Source organism: Heterocephalus glaber, unplaced genomic scaffold (genome assembly GCF_053883595.1).
Source record: "Heterocephalus glaber isolate CG9 unplaced genomic scaffold, H.glaber_assembly_v1.0 deba00001564, whole genome shotgun sequence".
Taxonomy (NCBI): Eukaryota; Metazoa; Chordata; class Mammalia; order Rodentia; family Bathyergidae; genus Heterocephalus; species Heterocephalus glaber.
The window spans coordinates 17776819-17796048 of NW_028258351.1; the positions used below are offsets into that span (position 1 = coordinate 17776819).

At 49.8% G+C, this 19230-nt stretch overlaps 2 protein-coding genes across 11 annotated transcripts; one reads left to right on the forward strand and one right to left on the reverse strand.

The window, feature by feature from the left end:
- Positions 1-1961: 1961 nt before the first annotated feature.
- Positions 1962-2606, reverse strand: CUNH17orf114 (chromosome unknown C17orf114 homolog). The gene is made up of 2 exons (XM_087192034.1): positions 2534-2606; positions 1962-2128 (listed from the first exon to the last, which is right to left on the reverse strand). The coding sequence occupies exons 1-2, from the start codon at positions 2604-2606 to the stop codon at positions 1962-1964; spliced, it is 240 nt and encodes a 79-aa protein (XP_087048160.1).
- Positions 2607-7086: 4480 nt separating this feature from the next.
- Pld2 (phospholipase D2) lies at positions 7087-18309 on the forward strand. 10 transcript variants are annotated; one of them, XR_015443207.1, is made up of 25 exons: positions 7087-7222; positions 7727-7836; positions 7927-8057; positions 8144-8286; positions 8676-8790; positions 8882-8947; positions 9205-9263; positions 9408-9500; positions 9584-9736; positions 10180-10329; positions 12593-12676; positions 12807-12885; positions 13619-13729; positions 14016-14186; positions 14531-14657; positions 14835-14953; positions 15045-15158; positions 15285-15400; positions 15592-15680; positions 15793-15906; positions 16188-16237; positions 16492-16626; positions 16812-16965; positions 17168-17282; positions 17543-18309. XR_015443207.1 is itself a non-coding variant. In XM_004857283.3 (25 exons), the coding sequence occupies exons 2-25, from the start codon at positions 7728-7730 to the stop codon at positions 17765-17767; spliced, it is 2811 nt and encodes a 936-aa protein (XP_004857340.1). In that variant the 5' UTR covers positions 7087-7222; position 7727; the 3' UTR covers positions 17768-18309. The 10 variants fall into 10 exon arrangements, 7 of the variants coding, with proteins under 7 accessions (XP_004857340.1, XP_087047818.1, XP_087047819.1 ...); XM_004857283.3 differs by having other exon boundaries at positions 15285-15389; XM_021238259.2 differs by lacking the exon at positions 7087-7222 and adding an exon at positions 7460-7584 and having other exon boundaries at positions 15285-15389.
- Positions 18310-19230: the final 921 nt, after the last annotated feature.

Here is a 19230-nt window from a genome sequence, read left to right on the forward strand (position 1 = left end):
GATAACAGGTGTGTGCCACCATGCCCAATTTATGACCTCCCCCGCCCCACTACTGAGAATCAAACTCAGGACCTTGCCCTTGCTGCTAAGCTACACTCCTGGTGAGCTCATGACTATTTATTTATTTATTCATTTATTCATTTTTGGTACCAGGGATCAAACTTGAGACCTTGCACCTGCAAGGTAGGCGCCCGAACTACTGAGCTAAATCCCCGGCCCATGACTTTTTAAAAATAAACTTTTTTTTTTTCTGAAGGGAGCAGCAGGCTAAAATAAAAGGCTGATCTTTACAAAGATAATTTCTGGGGTCAGGGAGCTTCCATCTGGCCTTCCTGCTGACCTAGGATTCCACTTCTGGTCTTCCAGCAAGGAATAAATTATGTGCATCATACCAACTTTTCTGTGAGTGTCACACATCTCGGTCTGCACTGTCTCCTCTTCATCAGCAGTAACTGCTAAAGCTGCTGAGTTCAGCATGTATTATCTTGTTAGCAAGGTTTTCCCTTCAGTGCTGCCTCTTTGCAACTCAATCTCTCTAATGCCGACTGCTAAAATAGCTTGATGTCCAGATGTGGATTAAACATAAACTTTATTTATTTACAGTACTTATTTTTGCAGTACTGAGAATTGAACCCAGGCCTTTGTGCATCCTAAGCATTCTACTGAGCTACATTCCCAGCCCATTTTGTTTTTTAATTTTGAGCCGGGTGTGGTGGCACCTGCCTGTAATCTCCGCACTGTGGAGGCTGAGGCAGGAGAATAGAAATAAGTGTGAGGCCAGCCTGGGAAACACAGTGTGACCCTGTCTGAAAAAAACAAAAACATGGGCCAGGGATTTAGCTCAGTGGTTCTGCCGCCTGCCTTGCAAGTGCAAGCTCCCAAGTTCAATCCCTGGTACCAAAACAAAAAAAAAACACTTTTTTTTTTGAAACAGGGTTTCAAGTTGCCTGAGGCTAGCCTGGAACTTGTGATCCTCCTGCCATGTCTTCCTGAGTATCTAGGATTATAGGTATGGGACATTGCACCCAACAAGCTTTGGGTGAAAGGTACAGAGATTTCCCATGTGTCCCCGACCCCCACATACACATAGCCTCCTCTACTATCAGTATCTTGCACCAAAGAGGTACTTTTGTTGGAATCAGTGCCCTCCGTGGCATATCCTTCCTCAGCTTTCACTTAGCTACTCATCATTCAGGTCTCAGCTGAGATATCATCTCCTATGAAAGGCCTGTCCTGACCCACTGAAGCTGAAGAAAACCACCCTCCTCATCCCCCTCGCATTACTCTGCATCATTTTGTTCATAGCAGCATTTATCACTATCTGGTATTATGCTTGCCTGTTTACTTGTTTATTGTATATCTCCCCCTACTAGAAAGCTCACAAGAAAAAATTCTTTCTCCTTGGTTCACCGATCTTCAATGCTGGACAGGGAGCAGACACTAGACACTTATTTAGTAGCTATTTTCCCTAAATTCACCTGTTGCCCTCCTCAGCCTTCAGTCTCTCCAACCTTGCCCTCTCCACACTCAGCTCTGAAGCTTAATTTCAGCCAATTTACTTTCTTACAGGCCAGGGATTTAGCTCAGTGGCACCACACCTGCCTTGAAAGCACAAGGTCCTGAGTTTGATCCCTGGTACAAAAAGAAAAAAATTTTCTTGCTAGCCACATCCCTCATCTACTTCACCATTCACCATTTCTGTGTCCCACTGCCATCTGATGCTACACTTGCCACCCCAGCCCGAGTGCTTTGTCCCTGTCTATCCTCCCAACATACTGACTCATACACTGGGCAATTCTGAACAAATTTAATGAGAAAGTCATGACAGGCCTGAGGGAGCTGGACACTTGGGCCACTGAGAAATGGGGGTGAAGGAAGGTTTACGAGTATTCCCAGTTGTTGCCTTCAGACGAAATCGGTTGTGTTCAGGGTGGTATGGCCGTAGACTCAGTTGTCAACCTTCAAATGGTGGAGTCATTGACTGATGCTACATCGTGCAGCTGGTGGCGGAAAGAGAGTCGAGCTTTCCTGCTGAAGTAGGCACCAGCCCCAGAGGAAGGAAGCCCTCTCTCAGCCTCACCAGGGACCATAGCTGGGCTGGGATCTGGAGGGGCAACAGCATTCTGGCCTAAAAGGATTGGAGGAGGAAGAAAGAGATTGCCGGCCAGCGTTCAACTCCCCACTTCCCTCCCAAACTAAAGAAGTCTGCAGCTGGGGCCCTGCCAGGGTGAGGAATCTTGGTGGCAGCAACAGGAACTGTAGAGAGATGAGAGAACAGGCTGGCTTCACAGGCATGTGGCCTGAGCAGTCCAAAACTCCTTGCTCCAAGTCCCTCTCCCACTCAGAACAGCCCCCATGGTGTAGTACTCTGTGGTCACCATCCAGAAATCCTGGCCCTACTTTTCCATTTTGCACTGAGGCCTGCAAAGTCTTTAGCCAGCCCTGTAGGGATGGAGGGATCCACCTCCCACCCAGGAGAGAGGGGATCTTTTCTCCCTATAGAGCCCCCCCTTTCCCCCTTTGACCCCCATACCTGCTCCTCTTTCAGTCCCCCGATATCTTCGGCATCCACACCATGGGAAACACCAGGCCCCCTTCAAACCCATCTCGAGAAAGCTGGAGAAAACTGGAATGCTGGGAGTGGCCAGGAGGGACCCAGGAAGAGTGTGGTTTCTAAGCCCCCTCCCAGTGTGGGCAAAACTACCACTTAGCCTCAGACTGCCTGGTATTTATAGGCGCCAGGGATGAAAGGTGGAGAACAGGGAGGAGCAAAGGGGTGAGGGATAACTCCTTCCTAACACCTACTTTTGTTGGGCATGGTGGCATATGCCTGTAATCCCAGCACTCAAGAGGCTGAGGCAGGAGGATTACTGTGAGTTCAAGGTCAGTTTGGGCAACATAGTGAATTGGAGGCCAGATCCTATCTCAAAAAAAAAAAAAAAACTAATTTGAATTAATAAACCAAACATTTGTGGAAAAGTGAAAAAGAAAAGAAACTAACTTTTTGTGTGGCTCCTAAATTTTGGGTTCTTCTCTGATCCCTGTGTAAAAGCAGGTGGACATTAGGAAGGGTACATGGCAGAGACTGACACAGGGCTGCTATGGCACAATGAAAACTCATAGCAATGTTCAATAGCCTGGTGCCAGGCTAGACACTGCTGGGAACGGGGACCTGTTGCTTTGTTTTGTGTTGTTTGTTTCATTTTCATTTTGCTTTGTTTTGGGTGGTGGGGATTGAACCCAGGGCTTTGCACATACTAAGCATATGCTTCACCACCGAGTTATTTACTTCTCCAGTGTTACGGCTTGTGTCTAGATGTCCCCCCAAAGCCTCATGCAGTCTTTTTCAGAAGTGGCTAAATCTATAGTGTGTGATTGATTCAAAATGCAATGCTGGGATTAAGGGTGTGTGATTACTACATCAGTCCACTGAGTGGGGTGTGGTGGCGCATGCCTATAATCCCAGCATTGGGGAGGCTGAGACAGGAAGATCAGTGGGACTTCAAGGCCAGCCTGGACTACATAGTGAGTTCAAGACCAACCCAAACTACAAAGCAAGACCCTGTCTCAAAAACCAAAAACCAAACAAATAAATCAGTCCACTGATTCGTTTGGCACCGCCCTAATCCCAGTAGCCTAGATAGAGTACAAAGAGGGCAGAAAAAAGCTGCTAAGGCCCCTTGTTGCTTTTGGTATCTTGTGGGTGCCATGAACTGTTTCTCCTCTGTCATGCCCCTCTGCATGTGTCACTCTGCCTTGGAGCTAGCCAGTTATGGACTGAAGCCTCTACAAACTGTGAATTAAATAAGCCTTTTCTCCTTTAACTTTGGGTATTTTGCCTCAGCAATGAGAGAAAAGTAATACACTCAGCCTTCTTCCTTCCTTTTTTCCTTCCTTCCTTTGTGAGTGTGTGTATGTACCTGTGTATTTTATAATGAGAATTTGGAGTGCCCAATGTATCAAATTTGAAGCCAGGTGTGGGGGTGCACACTTGTAATCCAGCACAGGAGGCTGAGGCAGGAGAATCACTGAATGTTTGAGGCTACCCTGGACCACATAGTGAGACCATGTCTATTTTTGTAGGGGTTTTTTTGTTGTTGTTTTATTTTGTTTTGTTTTGAGACAGTCTCACTGTGTAGTTCAGGCTGGCCTTGAGCTCACTATGTAGGCCCAGTCTGGTCTCAATCTCAGAGATCCTCCTGCCTCAGCCTCTCAAATTCTGGGATTATAGGCATGTACTTCCACACCTAGCACAGAATAAGAAAGTTTGTTGTTTTGAGGCAATAAGGATGGAAACCAAGGTCTCTTACGTGCTACATAAGCACTTTACCCCCAGCCCTAGAAAAGAAACATTCAATCATGAGCTACATCCCCAGCCCTAGAATGAGAAACTTTACTAGCCAGGGATTGTTAAGTCCTCAGTAAATGGCCTGGTAGGTTTTGTTCCTTTTTTCATTCATTCTGAGGTGGGTCTTGAACTTGCTGGGACTACAAATTAGTGGCATGGGGCCAGTGCTCTTGTCCTTTTTAATGGGGATAGTTGTTTGTTTGTTTTTGGTACCAGGGATCAAACTCTAGGGTCCTTCAGCTTGCAAAGCAGATGGCAAAACCACTGAGCTAAATCTCCGGCCCTGGGGGGATAGTTGTTATTAATTATGTTGTGCTGGGTAGATGCTAAGGACTTTCATGAATTACCTCTTTTTTCTTAATCATGTCAACTGACAGGTTAATGATTGTGTGTGCGTGTGTGTGTGTGTGTGTGTGTGTGTGTGTGTGTGTGATGAAACTTAGTGTTCTATCTTTACACCCATAGCCCTAAAAGATTTTTTGAAGTGTTACCATTACTATCCTGATTTTACAGATGAAGAGAGGGAGGGACTGAGAGATAACTTGCCCAAGGTCACACAGGCAGTTATGGCAGAACTTGAACCAAGCTTCTCCAAACCCAGTCCAAATCGGTCTGACTCCAGAGAATACTGTGCTAACCACCACACTGAGCTTCCCAAGAATGTACCCAGCCACAGATGTCCTCAATCCGTCTAGGGTGGCCAGAGCTCAGGCAGAGAGCCTCGGTTGGTCCAGAGCATTGTGGCCACTAAGTGCCCTAGAGTAAAGCTGTGTGAATGCTGTATCATCATCTCTTGAAGGTGCCATAGCGTAGGAAAAAGCACTGCTGACTATACCTTACTACTTGACTTAGGAATCTGTATTTTCAAAACAAATTTATTGAAGTAAAAATATACATACAATTCCCTGTCTCAGCCTCCCCAGTAGAGGGAATTGCAGGCTTACACTGCTGTCTCTGCCTTAATATGCATATGTTAACGTATGGTTCCATAACTTTTATTGAGTGTATACATTTACGTAGTCATCACCAAGTGAAGTATGAGACATTTCCATCACCCCAGAAAGTTTTCTTGTAAAATTTCCTGTTAGGGAGCCGGGGATTTAGCTCAGTGACACTGCGCCTGCCTTGCAAGCGAAAGGTCCTGAGTTTGATCCCTGGTACTGAAAAGAAAAAAAATTCCTGTTAGGGTGCATGCCTGTAATACAGCACCTCTCCTGAGGGACCCCACTCTATTTCTATGAGAGTGTACTTTAAAAATTCTGCCGACTACACTCCTTTATGCCTTTTGAGAAATAGCACAAGACTCGAGCAGACAGTTTACAAAAGAAGATACACATCTTTTCTTTGTTTGGTTGGTTTTTTTGGTACTGGGGATTGAACTCGGGACCTTCCACTTACAAGGCAGGCGGCAGAACCACTGAACTAAATCCCCAGCCCAACAAAAGGAGATATACAAATGACCAATAAATACATAAAACATGGTCATTAATATTTAGAGATATGCAAATAAGATTGCAGTGATGCACCTATTACAACTATTAGAATAGCTAACACCGGGCCAGAGATTCAGCTCAGTGGTTTCGACGCCTGCTGCGCAAGCGCAAGGACCCGACTTTGATCTCCAGTACCAAAAAAAAAAAAAAAAGAATAGCTAACACTAAAAATTGATATTATTTTTACAGTACTGGAGATTGAACCCAGGGCCCTGGTCTTTTTTCCTCTCTCTTTTTTTTTTTCTTGTTTTTGAGACAAGGTCTCACTAAATTGCTCAAATTGCCCAGACTGGGCTTGAATTTGTGATCCTCCTGCCTCAGCCTCCCAGAGTACTGGGGTTACAGATGTGCCCAGCTAAAACTGACAGTATTGGAAGACGGTTTAGCAGTTAATAAGTTAAATAGGGCCGGAGGTTTAGCTCAGTAGTTTCGCTGCCTGCTGCGCAAGCGCAAGAACCCAAGTTCGATCTCCGGTACCAAAAATATAAAAATAAAAATAAGTTAAATGAATACTTGTATGACCCAGCAACTCCTATTTACCTAAGAAATGTGATAGCCACTCGATTTATTACAGCAATATTTATGGAACCTTTTTTCAGAATAGACAAAAACTAGGAACGCCCCAAATGTCTATCAAAAGTAGTAAGAAATCTGACGGGGGAGCATCTTGGCTTTCAGGATCTGGAAAAAAGTCCTGTCTTCTGGGCTGTAAGTCCCAGGACAGCAGGCTATGAGACTCTTGTTTTCTGCTCTACCATCCGCGTCTGGCACAGAACAAGCAAGCAATAAATCTTTTGCGAATGAATGAAAGAACGAAAGATTTCATAGTCAATGAATTTGCAACCACCATCCTTCGGGCTTTTTATTCTCTTATTCCCTCTATCTACAAACGGTATCTGGCCCCAGCCGACGTGGGTTGCAGCGGGCCACCCTAGAGGGACCAGGTCCCGGCCGCGGAGACTCATCCCAGCTGGAGAGGGCAGGGCCGGCCAAGTGGAGGAACGCGCCCAGCTTCGAGCGCCGGTCTGGGTGGCTGCCAGGCAGGCTCGGACCGACGCCGCGGGACCGACGGACAGATCAGCGCCGGACGCCAGCCGGACGTGCAGAACGGCCGCTAGACCCCGCAGGCCCCCGGCGTCTTCGGAGAACTGGCGGGCCCCAGCCCGCGGAGACGCGGAGGACCGCGGGGCGGGCCGAGGGCGGTGGGGGCGGGACGGGACAGACGAGAATCCCGTGGAGGTGAGGCCGGGGGGCCGTCCCGCCCCCGAGGCAGGCACTGAGCCCCGGCCCCGCCCTGGCCCGCCGGGTTGTGGGCTCCGGCCCCGCTGTGCTCCGCTTCTGGGCTCGCGGACTCGCGCGGGAGCCCGAGCTGGCTGCCAGGGTGAGGGGTCTTGGGGACGGGCGCCGCGGAGGTCCGAGACCCGGAAATTGGGTGGGGACGGGATCGGGCTGGGGCAGCTGGGCCTTCTGACTCAGCTGCACGCCCAGGTTTCGGGGTTTCTCTCCCGAGCGGGGAGCGCATAACTTCCTCATTCCTGCCTGGACCCCCCCCCCCCCAGCTGGCCTGGATTGCTTTGCGCCCAGGCGCCCCGGGGCTCTCCTGACTGTCCCATTATCCGGAGCCCTTTCCTCCCGGCCTCCCAGCTGCCCCAGTTCGGGGCCATCCCAGGCTGGCTGGGTGTTCCCGGAGGATGAGGGCGGGGCTGAGGAGGTTGAGATGAAGGACTGAAGTAGGGGATGCAGGTTAGAGGGGATCGGCGGGGCCTTGGTCTGCAATCAGAGAGAGGTTGGGACTCAGCGGGAATGAGATGGTGAGGAAGATAAGGATACTGGGGCAGGTTTCTGCAGGGCAGATCACCTCCCTAAGGCCTCCAAATATTCCTAGGATGATTGCTACCCAGGAATGCCCCTTCCCCTATGGGGACTACCTGGACTCCAGCCAGTTACACATGGAGCCGGATGAAGTCAACACCCTGAGGGAGGGAGAGGACCCAGGTATGCGGGGATATGGCTTTTGGGGAGGTGAGAACCAGGGGCCTGGGACTTCCTGGAGGTTTTACATCTATGGGCTTTCTTTCCTCCCAGCTGACCGAATGCATCCCTTTCTGGCCATCTATGACCTTCAGCCTCTGAAAGTGCACCCCTTGGTGTTTGCCCCTGGGGTCTCTGTCATAGCCCAGGTAGTGGGAACTGAAAGATACACCAGTGGATCCAAGGTAGCTGGGCTGGCACCAGGGAGGGGGCTAGAGTGGAGGGTGGGTGCCCCACCAGGGGACATAAATTCAGTTCCTCACACCCCCAGGTGGGAACCTGCACTCTGTATTCTGTCCGCTTGACTCATGGTGACTTTACCTGGACAACCAAGAAGAAGTTCCGTCATTTCCAGGAGCTACATCGGGACCTCCAGAGACACAAAGTCTTGATGAGTTTGCTCCCTCTGGCTCGGTGAGGGGACCTAGACTGCTTCCTGTGAAGGGCAGGTACCCCTTAACCCTGGGGTAGCCATCACTCCCTCTTGCCTGCCTCACACAGGTCCCCTCCACCCCGAGCACTTTCCTCCCCTCAGCTCTGGCTGCTGGGCCTCCTCCCCTGACTCTGGTTACCAGGAAACTTTCCCTGCTCTGCTCTCCCTGTCCATGGTTCTGTGCCAATATGTCAGCCGGGCTGGATGCCCAAAATGCCCTTGGCAGCCTCCCCCTTCTCTTGTCTCCTTTCCCAGGGTGGGGAGCCTTCCTTGTGCAAGTCTCAAGGCCGCCTCCCTTCCTCCACAGACCCCACCTCCAGTGTTTCAGCCTCCTAGCTCTTAGCTGAGCCTCACCCCATCCCTTCCACAGCTTTGCTGTTGCCTATTCTCCAGCCCAAGAGGCAGCCGACAGAGCCAACAGAGAGATGCCCTCTCTACCCCGAGGAGGACCTGAGGGCTCCACCAGACATGCAGCCAGCAAACAGGTGCGACCAGATACCAGGTCTTCTAGGAAGGTGTGCAGGGTGCAAATGGCACTGTTCCCATCTAGCTCTATCTCTTTCATCTCCCTTTCAGAAATATCTGGAAAATTATCTCAACCACCTCCTGACCATGTCTTTCTACCGAAACTACCATGCTATGGTGAGGTCCAGACACTGAACACCTGGCTCTTTTGAAGTGGAGGAAAAGAAAAAAAAAACAAAACCTTTGGGCCGGGGATGTGACTCAGTGGCACTGAGCCTGCCTGGCAAGCACAAGGTCCTGAGTTCAATCCCCGGTACCGGGGGAAAAAAAAAGAAAGTGGAGCAGGATAATCAGACTTCGAGTGGGGGGAAAAGTCAGTAGTCTGAGGGGCTGAGAGCCAGGTCTCCACTCTGAGCTTGTGTTTTCTCCTGCAGACAGAATTCCTGGAAGTCAGTCAGCTCTCCTTTATCCCGGACCTGGGACCCAAAGGACTGTGAGTGTCTGTCACCTAACCTGGCTCACCCAGTCTCCTGCAGACATCATTCATCCTCTTTCTGCTTGGGAATGGGGCAGTGCAGGGTGGGCCTAGGCCTGGAGTCCTCACCTAGTGTCTGTGTCTTCCTGATTTTCCCTGCAGGGAGGGGGTGATCCGGAAGCGCTCAGGTGGCCACCGTCTTCCTGGCCTCACCTGTTGTGGTCGAGACCAAGTCTGTTACCGCTGGTCCAAGAGGTGAGGGCTGGGACTGAGCAGTGGTTGAGGTAAAGAGGGTGTTCTCCGGGCAGGGAGGAACACACAGCACCCTTCTGCTCCAGGTGGCTGGTGGTGAAAGACTCCTTCCTGCTGTACATGTGTCTGGAGACTGGTGTCATCTCTTTTGTTCAGCTCTTTGACTCTGGCTTTGAGGTGCAGGTGGGGAAACGGAGCACAGAGACACGGTATGGGGTGCGGATCGACACCTCCCACAGGTAAGATCCCCCTGATGTGAGAGCCACCTGGTTGGAGAGAAGCCTATGGCCCTGAGGAGAGTTAAATAGGAGAAGAAGGCTTTTCCATTCCCTACACCTCTGGATCTGCCATACTTTTGAACCAGGGAGCTAATCCAGCCAGGTGCTGAGGATACTTTGAGAGTCAGGGTCCCGGGAAAGGGGAGTTAGAATAAGTTTGGGAAAAGGGCTCCCAATGTGAAAGAAAAAGAACTCCATTTATTTATTCATTCAACAAGCCTGAATACCTGGTACAATACTAGTTGCATGGGACCCAATCATGAATAAGGCAGTGTCTATGGAGTCATGATTAGGGACTAAGGGAGAAAACAGGAAAAGGTGATAGTCAAAGGAGAGACGTCTCTGGGCAAGACTGTGGGTACAGAGGATGAGGATTAATGGTTCATCTCATTGTTTTGGTCCAGGTCCCTGATTCTCAAGTGCAGCAGCTACCGGCAGGCACGATGGTGGGGCCAGGAGATCACAGAGCTGGCACAGGGCCCGGGGAAAGACTTCCTACGGCTGCACCAGCATGACAGCTATGCCCCACCCCGGCCTGGGACCTTGGCCCGGTGGTGAGACACTGATGTCCATTCTGAGCTTGGGTGTGGCTTTTTTACCCCCTTGGTATTTTTATCTCTTCTGCCCCTCCTGACCTCTATGACCCTGCTTTGACTTCTCTCATTTTCCCAAATACCTGATGTATGTAACTGTATTGATTTCTCTGAATCCCTTTTGACCTTCCTGACCCCCAAACTTGGTAATCTCTTCTGACCCCTGACCTCTCTGATGTCTTACCTTTTAAATCACAAAGACCTCTGTTTATCATCTCCTCAAACCTCTCTGATAAATTCCTTTACTTGATAAGCATTTTCTGAACACCTACTATGTGCCAGGTTCAGTGCTGGCAATAAGACAGGCTTCTCTGGATTAGGGAAGAAGGTGATGTAATCATGAAACAATGTGAACTTACCTTACTGGTGATGTATACAGAGCATGGAGGAGGAGTGTCAGGTCAGGCTTCCAGAAGGTGTAACCCTGAAGTTTGCTTTAGCCACGTAAAATGGAGAAGGGAAGTACAGGCAGAGGACATAGAAGCAACTTGGTGTGTTTGAGAACTAAGAACTGATTGTTACTGCAGAGTGGGGAGGAGAAGAGAAGAGCCTGGAAGGCCACAGCACCTGATTTTGTAGAATCCACCATGTTAAGCCAAGTAACTTGAACTTTATTATAACCAGAACTTTTTTGGGGAGGTAGTGTTGAGATTTTTTTTAATATAAGAACTAGCAGCATCTCCTACTTATGTAGGATTTACTGTGTGCCACAAACTAAGCGTGTGACATGCATTAACCTATTAGATCCTCACAACTGTATGAGGCAGGCGAAGGTGTGTGTGTGTTGCTGAGGATGGAACCTAGGACCTTGAGCGAGCTAGGCAAGTGCTGTTCCACTGAGCTACATCCCCATCCCTTTTCATCTTGAGACAGGGTCTTGCTAAGTTGCTCAAGCTGGCCTTCAACTTTTGTTACTCCTGCCTCTGCCTTCCAAGTAGCTGGGACAATAGGCGTGTGCTACTGTGTTTGGCACCTCTCAGTAAGAAGTCCAGGACTGGGAATGTAGCTCAGTGGTAGCTCGCCTAATACACGGGAAGCTCTGAGTTTGTCCCCCAGCACCCTTTGGGGAAAAAAAATACAGTAACATTAAGTAAAAAGTTAAAATTCCCACTCGATGCACAACTCTTTACCTGGCTTACACTCCCTCCCAACAATCCAATTTCTCTTCCCAGAGGTAACCTTGGCAACAGTTTGACCTTTTAGGTTTCTTCCTGCATTCATATGCACATGTACATTTTCCTTTTTGTTTTAATGTAAGTTAGATAACACACCTTCTTCTGCAACTTTTTCACTCATTGCAACATGTGAGAGATCAGACATTTAGGTCATTTCCCATTTTTCACTCTTGAAGACAATGCTGCCATAAACTTAGTCTTTCCCTAAGCATTTGTGGAAATGTATTCCTAAAAATAAAATTATTAAATGTATTTCATAGTATTAAAGGGTATGTACATTTGATATTTGATAAATACTGCCAATTTGTCTTCTAAAAAGTCAAAATAACCAATATCTAGTCCCATAGTCTATGAAAATGCCTACTTCCTCCCATGTTAATATTATATGTTACTGATTATTTTAATTTTGGCCAGTCTAGTACTTTTTCTTTTTTTGAGACGGGGTCTCACTGTGTAGCCCCAGCTGGCCTTGAACTTACGGTGATCCTCCTGCCTCAGTCTCCCAAGTCCTGAGATTACAAGGGTGCACCACCATGCCTGGCTTCTAGTAGATTTTTTAAAATGTTATTTCAGGGGCAGGTATAGCTCAGTAGCAGAGCACAAGGCCTTGCATTCAATACGCAGCACCAAAAGAAAAAAAATAGTCCTTTAATTTCAGCTTCTTGTTTGCTAGTGAAACTGAACATCTTTACCTATGATTGACCATATTTTCCTCTGTCAGTTCTCTGTTCATTCTTCATTGACTGCTTTGTCTTGACATTACTGATTTGTTGGAGTTCTTCGGGTGTGATATAGTAATCCTTCCAGTCTTTAGTCAATTTCTTTAGTTTAATGTGTCTTTTGTCACTTTTAATTTTTATTTCTAACTTCTCTTTTTAAATCATCCTGGCTAACCCCATTTTGATGAATCTGATGCCATCTGACTTTTCTGATTATTCCTGATCTTTGACCCTGTAGTCACCTCTGATCCAAGACTGTCCTCTCTTTTTCACCTCCAGAGCTTTCTGGCTTCTGAGTTCCCTGACCTCCTTGGCTTGGCCTCCCCTTAGGTTTGTGAATGGGGCAGGTTACTTTGCTGCTGTGGCAGATGCCATCCTGCGAGCCCGAGAGGAGATTTTTATCACAGACTGGTGGTAAGTGTGGAAAGGACCCCCCAAGAAAGGGCAGGATAGGGCCTGTGGCAGATCAGCATGTGGGCAAAGGGGAGGAGTGACTGGCTCTCTGGAGCTTGGCTTGCTCCGCAACCCCTGCCTTGAATCCTAGGCTGAGTCCTGAGGTTTACCTGAAGCGCCCAGCCCATTCGGACGACTGGAGGCTGGACATTATGCTCAAGAAGGCAGCGGTGAGGAGACTCAGGTGGTCAGGCTGGAGGGGAAGCATGGTGGGGATTGCCTGTGTGTGGAGGTTGATCAGAAGGACTGCAGCATGAGAGAAGGTTGGAATCTGTGGCTTCAGGGGAGGGAAACCTGCCCAGTCTGGCTCTGAGTCTGTTGAGCCCTACTACTTCCAACTCTGTCTTCCCAGTACTGCCATAAACTTCTCCCCCAGGACCCTATAACACTTTACCTGGAGGTATACTTACCTGTCTTACTGGACTGATTAATATCATTACTCTGAGTACAAAGCACAGCACTCATCATGTAGGGGGCATTCGTGGGTGTTGATGGGTTAGAGGAAGATGATGGTAGGTGGGTGGCTAAGTAGAAGGTAGGTGGCTAAGTGGAAAAGGAGATGGATGGAAGGATATGAGTTGGAAAGGTGAAGGTATAGGAGAGTGGGTGGGTAGATGGTTGACAGATGATAGATAAGATGATGAATAAATTGTTGGGAAGATGGGTAGATAGGTAATGCGGGTAGGTGGGTAGATGTGTGGATAGATGAGTGGGTGAGCAGTTGGATGACATGAAGTCTAAGTTTGCTGCAGGCATCCAGGCAGGACAAATATGTGGCAGAGCATCTGGGATCTCCAGGTAGGGCAGAAGGACACAAAGGAATCCTGAGTATGGGGAAGGGTTTGTAAGGATGAAAAGGGGCCTTCTGGGAGAGGCACTAGTTTCTGATTCCCCTGCCACCAGGAGGAGGGTGTTCGTGTGTCTGTTCTGCTGTTTAAGGAAGTGGAATTGGCCTTGGGCATCAACAGTGGCTATAGCAAGAGGACACTGATGCTGCTACACCCCAACATAAAGGTGACTCTCAGCTGGGCACAGTGGCTCATGCCTACCATCCCTGCACTCTGAGGGGCTGAGGCAAGAGGATCACAAGTTTGAGCCCAGGCTGGGCAACTTAGTAACTTAGATCCTGTTCCCAAAAAAAAGTGACTCTCAGGCCTCAAAGAGCCCTCCCATTCTACAGCTCTCTTCACACTTCCCTATTCCTTCACCCCTCCTTCTCCCTAGAGGCTTTATCCTTTCATCTTTCCCCCCATCTTCTCACCTAACCCTACCCTCATGAGCTCCTCCATACCGGCTCCAGGTGATGCGCCATCCAGACCAGATGACACTGTGGGCTCATCATGAGAAGCTCCTAGTGGTTGACCAAGCAGTGGCCTTCCTGGGGGGGCTGGACCTCGCCTATGGCCGCTGGGATGACCTTCACTACCGACTGACCGACCTTGGGGACTCATCTGAATCAGGTGCCTCACAGGTAATTCTCCTGCCACCTTCTTTAACTCCTCTAAATGCAGACAACCTAAATCCTTATACTTTTTTAGTTCTAGTCTCCCCCTCCAGTTATTCCAGGCACTGCTCATCAGTCTTTCTGGGACCCCAAGTACCACTCTGAAAATACTATAATCCAATCCCTTCTCCATTTCCACTAACTCCAGGTACATCTGGAGAGGAGTGGGCAGGGGCTTAGACCCTCTCCATTTCATTCCTGCTCTCTGTATCTCTCTCACACTCTTTCATGCACCAGTCTTCTCTTTGGCCTGGCTCTGTATGGCCCCCTGACCTCGCCTTGCCTGGGGCTTGGGTGTGTTCCCTCTGCAGACTCCCACCCCATGCACAGACTCTGCAGCCACCCCAGACCTCTCTCACAACCAATTCTTCTGGCTGGGCAAGGACTACAGCAATCTCATCACTAAGGACTGGGTGCAATTAGACCGGCCTTTTGAAGGTGAGGCTCCACACCAGGACCCCCATGAGCTGGGAGCAGGGACAGAAGCTGGGGCTGGGACTGAGACTAGGAGGTGATCAAGTCATCCTCCCCTCTGGCAGGTTCTTCCTCCTTCCTGCCCCAAATATCCCCCAGAAACCAGCCTTGACCAATCCCTGACTCTTCTGGGACTCCCAGATTTCATTGACAGGGAGACCACACCCCGGATGCCATGGAGGGATGTTGGGGTGGTTGTCCATGGCTTAGCTGCCCGTGACCTTGCCCGGCACTTCATCCAGCGCTGGAACTTCACCAAGGTGCTCACTGCCTCGAGTGAGGGGTAGTGGTGGGGAGGGAGCCAGGCTCACCTTGTCATGTCCTGCTGACTGAGCCATCCCTCTACCTCAGACCACCAAGGCTAAGTACAAGACACCTATGTACCCCTATCTGCTACCCAAGTCCACCAGCACTGCAAACCAGCTCCCTTTCACAATCCCTGGTGGGCAGTGCACCACTGTGCAGGTGAGCCAGCGTCCTCCTCTCTTCCCTTCAGCCAGATGCCCCACTGACTCTCCCCGTGGGGTGACAGGACCCCAGACCCCTCCTTTCCTGAAGCCAGGAACTACATCATACTTACTGTTCTGATAGGTCTTGCGGTCTGTGGACCGCTGGTCAGCGGGGACGCTGGAGAACTCCATCCTTAATGCCTACCTGCACACCATCAGGGAGAGCAAGCACTTCCTCTACATTGAGGTCCTACTGGGGTGAGGGTAGGGGAGGAGGTGGAAGAGATGTTCCAGGAGAGAGACTGGGAGTGCCAGTGGGATTAGTCATCTGGGCTGGTGGAGCTGGGCCTGGAGCAAATGTAGAAGCCTGGGAGTAGGGACAGGGGCTGGGAGCCAATGGCAAGGGCAGGGGCCAGCCTGCTAATGCCTGTCTTTGGTCCCTACCCTAGAATCAGTTCTTCATTAGCTGCTCAGATGGGCGCACGGTCCTGAACAAGGTGGGCGATGAGATTGTGGACAGAATCCTGAAGGCCCACAAGTAAGGTGGACTGTCAGGAAGTTGGGGACAGCGGGTATGGTGTAAGCCCAGCTGCAGGGGGTGGGGCTTATTTTAGATACCAGCATTTCTCCAACTCTGCCTCTCTGCTCAGGCAGGGGCAGTGTTTCCGAGTCTATGTGCTTCTGCCCTTGCTCCCTGGCTTTGAGGGTGACATCTCCACAGGTGGTGGTAACTCTATCCAGGCCATTCTGCACTTCACATACAGGTGAGCCCCCAGCCACACTCCTCCATCCTTCAGTGGCCCCATCCCACCCATACCCCTCCTAATTCTGTTCTGATGACTTCTTGCTGAACTTTTGAAATCCACCTCTGCTGATACCTTCTCTTCTCCTGCCCCAGCCTTGGTCTCCCTCACACTTTTTTTTTTTTTGGTACCAGGGATCGAACTTGGGACCTTGCGCTTGTGAGGCAGGCGCTGGAACCACTGAGCTAAATCCCCAGTCCTCTTTTTTCTTTTTAATGTCCTTCATGCTTCTTTTCTCTCAGGACCCTGTGTCGAGGCGAGTATTCAATCCTACATCGCCTCAAAGCAGCCAGTGAGTGCTGAGTGCCGGGCTTCCATCCCTATACCCCTGGGGAAATGAGCTTGTGTTGCCGGAGGCCTGGGAGTGAGGGAAGGAGGCTGTTATAGTTGCATGTCTAGAGGCAACTCAGACCACAGGTGGTCTTTCACTGCAGGGAGGGATACGGAATACAGCTGAAGTAAGGAAGGAGATGGGCAGGGCCCCATCTGTACACAGGGGCACCTCTCACCTCACTTCCCATCTCACTCTGTCTCTTGCATATGCAGTGGGGACAGCATGGCGGGACTACATGTCCATCTGTGGGCTTCGCACACACGGAGAGCTGGGCGGGCACCCAGTCTCAGAGCTCATCTATATTCACAGCAAGATGCTTATTGCAGATGACCGGACGGTCATCATTGGTCAGTGCTGGATCTGGGTCTCTGACATTGAGGGGAAGGTGGGAAAGGGGCCAAGTGTGGAATAAAGAGGACAGAGACTACAGCTGAGACTTGCCCGCTGGTTGGCACTCTGGCAAAGGTCCTGAGGTCTTGGAGGGGAAGTTCTCCTGGGCCCAGGTGGACACTTTGTCACATACTCACCCCAGGTTCTGCAAACATCAATGACCGGAGCTTGCTAGGGAAGCGGGACAGTGAGCTGGCTGTGCTGATCGAGGACACAGAGATGGTGCCATCCCTTATGGATGGAATGGAGTATCAGGCAGGCAGGTTTGCCTTGAGTTTGCGGAAGCACTGTTTCAGGTAGAGCTGGGCAGGGTGCTGGAAGGTGGAGGTGGGAGACCGTGGGAGGTCTGCCTTTTTAGCTAGAAAGAGGACTGCTCAGAGATAGCAGACTAATCCAGTTTAGGTATCAGCAAAGTAGGAACATTAAAAAAAAAAAAAAAGAGGTAAGAATATTTTTTAAGACTTTAATTGGGCCCCACTGGGACCCTTTTTTCCATAGTGTGATTCTTGGGGCAAATGCCTGGCCAGACCTGGATCTGCAAGACCCAGTCTGTGATGACTTCTTCCAGTTGTGGCAAGAAACAGCAGAGAACAATGCCAATATCTATGAGCAGGTGGGAGTAGAGGGGGGCTGGTAGGTGGGAAACTGGTGGTTTATCCTGCTCAGGGTGGGATGGAGAGAAGTCCCACCACAGTCATTCTCAGAAGGGGAATGAGGGTTTGGGGAGCAGTTACTATTAGGGGATTCATGGCCTCAGTCATGAGGGGTACTGAGAGGTAGTATAGGGAGTGGGAAGTCTAGCCTAGTTGGTTTGACTCTTGGAAGAATCTCCCCAGGACTAATTAGCTTCTGTGTGCTCCCTCCTACCCTCAGATCTTCCGATGCCTGCCGTCCAATGCCACGCGTTCCCTGCGGACTCTCCGGGAGTACGTGGCTGTGGAGCCCCTGGCTGTGGTCAGTCCTCCCTTGGCCCGATCTGAGCTCACTGAAATCCAGGGCCACCTGGTTCACTTTCCCCTCAAGTTCCTGGAGGATGAATCTTTGCTGCCCTCACTGGGGAGCAAGGAGGGCATGATACCCCTAGAAGTATGGATATAGCCAAGGTTCCAGACAGGGAGATGTCAACAGCTCTGGGTGCCACTGTGTCTGGTTCCGGGCCCTAAACTCTGAGGACGGAAGGCAGCGCCCTTTGAGATCTGGGGAAGCAGTGGCCCTCAAGACTAGAGAAGTCATACTGGACCCTTACTCGATAAGTAGCAAAGAGGACACTCCTGAACCTCCCTGGGAAGACAGGAGAGGGTCACAGTGAGGTCATCCTTCCTGCTGCCTGGCTCAAACCACTGCTTCAGAGAAGCGTAACTCCTGCCGAGACACTTGGGGTCAAGGTTCCAATTCCAGGAGGATGGTGTGCTGCCCTAGGCTTTCCCCATCCTCCTCTTTCCCTTGAGCCCTCTCTGTGCCCCACAGCCTTTCCCAGCCCATTGCTGCCACAATAAAAGGAAGGATAAAGCCACTTTGGCCAGCAGCCCCTGCCAGGGTGAGGAAGAAGACAACTAACTTCCTCCAATAGCCTGTGGACAGACACTAACTTTGTACCAGTTTAATCAGCATTTCATAAATAAAAGTATAGAAAAAGCTCATGCCTGTGCATTAGAGGACCTTTGCCTGTGCAGGGAACCAATCCCCTCACTTCTGTCCACCCTACTCCTCCTTTCTCCTGTTTGCATCTCAGTGCTATTTGTCTGTGGCTTCAGAGTTCAGTCACCTGGCTGCTGAGAGGAAGTGTTCACGTCATGCTGCCTACATGGAAGGAAGGCAGGGACAAAACAGGCACCCAGAGAATTCTGGAGCTGACACTGCAGTTGCCCACAACAGGGCTTGCCCCAAAAAGGCCTGGACAGGCTGCGTCTTGTTCAAGTGGTAGCTCTGGGAGAGGCTTAGTAAAATCCCTTTGGGAGTGGTTAAGGGTGTAGTCTTTTTTTTTTTTTTTTTTAGGGTGTAGTCTTGAGGCTGGGGTGTAGCTCAGAGGTAGAGTTCGTGTTTAGTGTATTTGAGGCCCTGGGTTCAGTACCCAGAACTGAAAAAAAAAGTATAGGCTTAAGATCAGGAGAATTGGGTCCAAATCCTGGACTTGGCACTTAGAAGCTAGGTCACCTTATATAGTCATATCACTTCTCTGGGCCTCAGTGGTCCCAACTTGGAAATGGGAATAATATTTGGGTAATTGGCTTGCTTTAATGACTTAGTCACTGACCTGAACATTTATTGAGTACCTGCTGCTATCTACCAGGGATTGTTCTAGACTCACAGAAGTAAATACAACAGCTGGGTACAGTGGCACATGCTTGTAAGCCTAGTAAAAAGGCTGAGGCTAAAGGATTATCGAGTTCAAACCCAGCCTGGGCAAAAAAAAAGTGAATACAACAAAGTTCCTACCCTTATGGCACTTATATTCTGGAGCATCATTGTCCAACACAGAAGTTGCTAGCCACTCTCTGGAGGCTGAGGCACAAGGATTACTGTGAGTTCAAGGCCACCCTGAACTACGTAGCAAGATCCTG

What these genes read in the sequence shown, in the direction of transcription:
- CUNH17orf114 (XM_087192034.1), bottom strand. Translation starts at nt 2,606, where the DNA reads ATGGGTTTGAAGGGGGCCTGGTGTTTCCCATGGTGTGGATGCCGAAGA. An exon ending in GGGGACTGAAAGAGGAGCAG is followed by an intron (nt 2,129 to 2,533) that starts GTATGGGGGTCA and finishes CAATCCTTTTAG; the next exon opens with GCCAGAATGCTGTTGCCCCT.
- Pld2 (XM_004857283.3), top strand. Translation starts at nt 7,728, where the DNA reads ATGATTGCTACCCAGGAATGCCCCTTCCCCTATGGGGACTACCTGGAC. An exon ending in TGACCGGACGGTCATCATTG is followed by an intron (nt 16,627 to 16,811) that starts GTCAGTGCTGGA and finishes TACTCACCCCAG; the next exon opens with GTTCTGCAAACATCAATGAC. An exon ending in TTGCGGAAGCACTGTTTCAG is followed by an intron (nt 16,966 to 17,167) that starts GTAGAGCTGGGC and finishes TTTTTTCCATAG; the next exon opens with TGTGATTCTTGGGGCAAATG.